Raw genomic sequence first — 3,071 nt, 5'->3', positions numbered from 1 at the left:
TGCCGAGTCTATAATTAGATATATTATGCACTTGTAAGATGGAGACAACACATGCGGGTATAACGTCCTCTTAACCCCTAAACATTCAAGTTATTTGAATACCACTAAAGACGTGTCTGTTACCATTAATGTTGATGATATTAATGAATGTGGAGTGATGCCATTAACACCTGAGAATTCAAATTTCTTAAATATATCTGAACATGATAAATCGTGCACTTTGCCGGTATTTGTTGTTATTCATCTTAATTATCTATTTAAATTTGTTTATAATATGATCTTATATATTTTAGAAAAATTTAATTTCATCATTTGTGGCTGCTTCTAAGATTGATTCTTGCAATACTCCCAGACGGCTATTTTTAAAACGTAGTGTTCGTCAGTTATCAGATGAAGTAAAACTGAAGAACAAAAAATTGAAGTTACTCCAACAAACAGCAAGACGTCAGAGTAAGAAAATTGCTTCCTTGAAGTCTATAATTAATAATCTTCAGAAGAAAAATCTAATCAATGATGAAGCCACCAACACATTATTGGAATCTTTTGGTAAGCATAGTGATTTGATTACCAATTGGGCAAACAAAAATGCTGGGAAACCACTTCCTAGAAAATATAGTCCTGCTTTACGTCAATTCGCTTTATCCCTTCATTTTTTTTCTGTCAAGGCTTATGCTTATGTTAGAAAAGAATTTAGCACTATACTTCCACACCCTCGCACTCTATCAAAATGGTATTCTCACATGAACGCTGAGCCTGGTTTTACGCATGAAGCTTTGAAAACTCTATCGCTTAAAGTAAAACACTCAGCTTATCCTGTTTATTGCAGCCTTATGGTTGATGAAATGGCTATTCTTCAACATTTGGAGTATGACGGCAATAAATATTATGGGCAAGTTAATCTTGGTAATGGTATGAATGATGACTGCTTAGACATAGCTAAAGAAAACTATAAAGAAATATTAGAGTTTGCAAATGCTATTGAATATATGCAAAATATATTCAATGTTTGAAAGTCAAAGAAAACAATAATGTTGTACCTGTATTGGAGTCAAATCGTAGAACCGATTTCATTGGATTTATTGTGTGTTTCAATTCTTTACTACACTTGTACTCTACTTTAATAGCTACAAAAAAGCTGAATCATATTAAACTTTACAAAATTAGTCAAGACCATTTAGAATTATTTTTTGGTAATGTCAGATCACTTGGTGGATTCAACAATAATCTAACGGCTCGCCAATTTCAATCTGCATATAAGAAACTTGTGATAAGAATAAACAATATTCCAAGTTTTAATTCTGGCAATTGTATTCCATTAGAACATATAAATGTTTTACATTACTCAAGTACAGATCCGGTAAAGGTTATAAATAATACATGTTCTCTAATTGATACTGATTTAAATGGAGAAACTTAAAGGACATCTTTTATAAATGACCATGATTATATAAAAATGCAAGATACTTATACCTTCAGTAATTTTGCTCAAGAAATAGTAGTTTACATAGCTGGATTTGTTGTTCATAAATTGATGTCAAGTCTTAAATGTGAAACATGTATTGAGTCTCTGATTGCTACCGATAAGCAACAATTTTTAAATTCATTCATCAATCTTAAAAACCAAGGTGGTAATAAAGATGGTCTGATATATCCCAGTGATGATGTCATTACTATACGTATTCTTACAGAAAAAATTCTTCGGAATTTTGATCATCAAAATAAAGCCGTAAATACCTTATTAGTGCAGTCTAAAGTTCTAAGTAATTTTTTACATAATTCACACATATTCACTTCTTTAAATATTCATAGAACAGAATCCTTAAGTCCATTATCAGATCATGCCATCCTTCTTATAAAATCAATTTCATCCACATACACAAAATTAAAAATTAACCATAGTATCAAAAAACTAAATGATATTACTAAACTATATTACTCTATGGTCTATAAACCATAGAGTAAGATAGAGGTGGTATTACAAATAATAAGTGAAACGCAAAATGACTAAAAACAGTGTAACCATTTGTAGAAATATTTCATGATTTATACCTTGTCCCATCCCCTACCCATCCCTACATTGTATTGTACCCGATAATGACCGGATTTTTTAAATCAAAACTGATCTGAATTCTTGTCTATGTTTTAATACTTAGAGTCATAGAACATATTTTATTATTATAATATTATATTGCTACATTTTAGATTCTGAGCGGAGCGATGAATGTATTGATTTTACAATGATGTGTGTTTTTTTTCTATAAATATCAATCAAGTTTTATCTGTTGGTCCAAAAAGTGTAAAAATTTAATACAAGGCTCCTGATATATTGTTACAATAGCAGTTGAAAAATATTAAAAATACGTAGGCACAGTTTTTTTTTTTATAAGCATTTAAAGATCAAATTTTGACAGAATTTATCAAATTTAAAATTGAATAATTATTTTGTAGTTAAAAATGTATAAATTCTTCAACTTTTATAGCTAAGGATTGAAAATTTAAAACAAGGTTCCACGTAAATAGCTTATATATAAATTACTTTATTCACTTTAATATCATCAAATATACTTAGTAATATCATAGGCTGTCTGACCGTTTTCGCTCAGAATCGTTTTTCTTATACAATATTATATATCATTGAATTCAAATTTAACACCATCCATTATAGTGACTTACTTGTAACCTACAGTACAGCAGAGCGACATCCACTTACCCACCTTTTTAGGACTTATTTTTATTTTACCATATATTTGTAGATGATCGGATTCCAAACTTACTCTATGCTATAGACCGTCTCTAATCTATACTCCGGCCCACGAGAGTTGACATATGGACTCTCGTGGGCCGGAGTATATGTCTCTAAACGCCCCTAACCAACGACTGGAAACGAACAATAGTGCACTGGGGAAGCAGATTAACAAAACGCGCTCTGGTGGAAACAATTTGTACCTTCTGATTTGGGATGAATAGATATAGTTTTATGTTGGTTATTTTACTTTTTATAATAAATTAATTTTGTTATCGAAACTTTATACGCTTTTATAGCTAACTTTATACGTTGGTAAGTACAATTT

The 3,071-nt window shown here is 30.3% G+C and overlaps 1 protein-coding gene across 1 annotated transcript in view; it reads left to right on the top strand.

The window, feature by feature from the left end:
- Positions 1-364: 364 nt before the first annotated feature.
- LOC100573134 (zinc finger protein 724) overlaps positions 365-3,071 on the top strand; it is a 15,005-nt gene continuing 12,298 nt past the window's right edge. Inside the window, exon 1 of the mRNA XM_029488697.1 lies at positions 365-546. Within this exon, the coding sequence (XP_029344557.1) occupies positions 511-546 (36 nt within the window). The 5' untranslated portion in view covers positions 365-510. The remainder of the gene's footprint in view (positions 547-3,071) is intronic.

This window comes from Acyrthosiphon pisum, chromosome X, assembly GCF_005508785.2.
Source record: "Acyrthosiphon pisum isolate AL4f chromosome X, pea_aphid_22Mar2018_4r6ur, whole genome shotgun sequence".
Lineage (NCBI taxonomy): Eukaryota > Metazoa > Arthropoda > Insecta > Hemiptera > Aphididae > Acyrthosiphon > Acyrthosiphon pisum.
The sequence above is the reverse complement of the archived record's forward strand: the minus strand, read 5'-3'. Positions and strand labels throughout refer to the sequence as shown.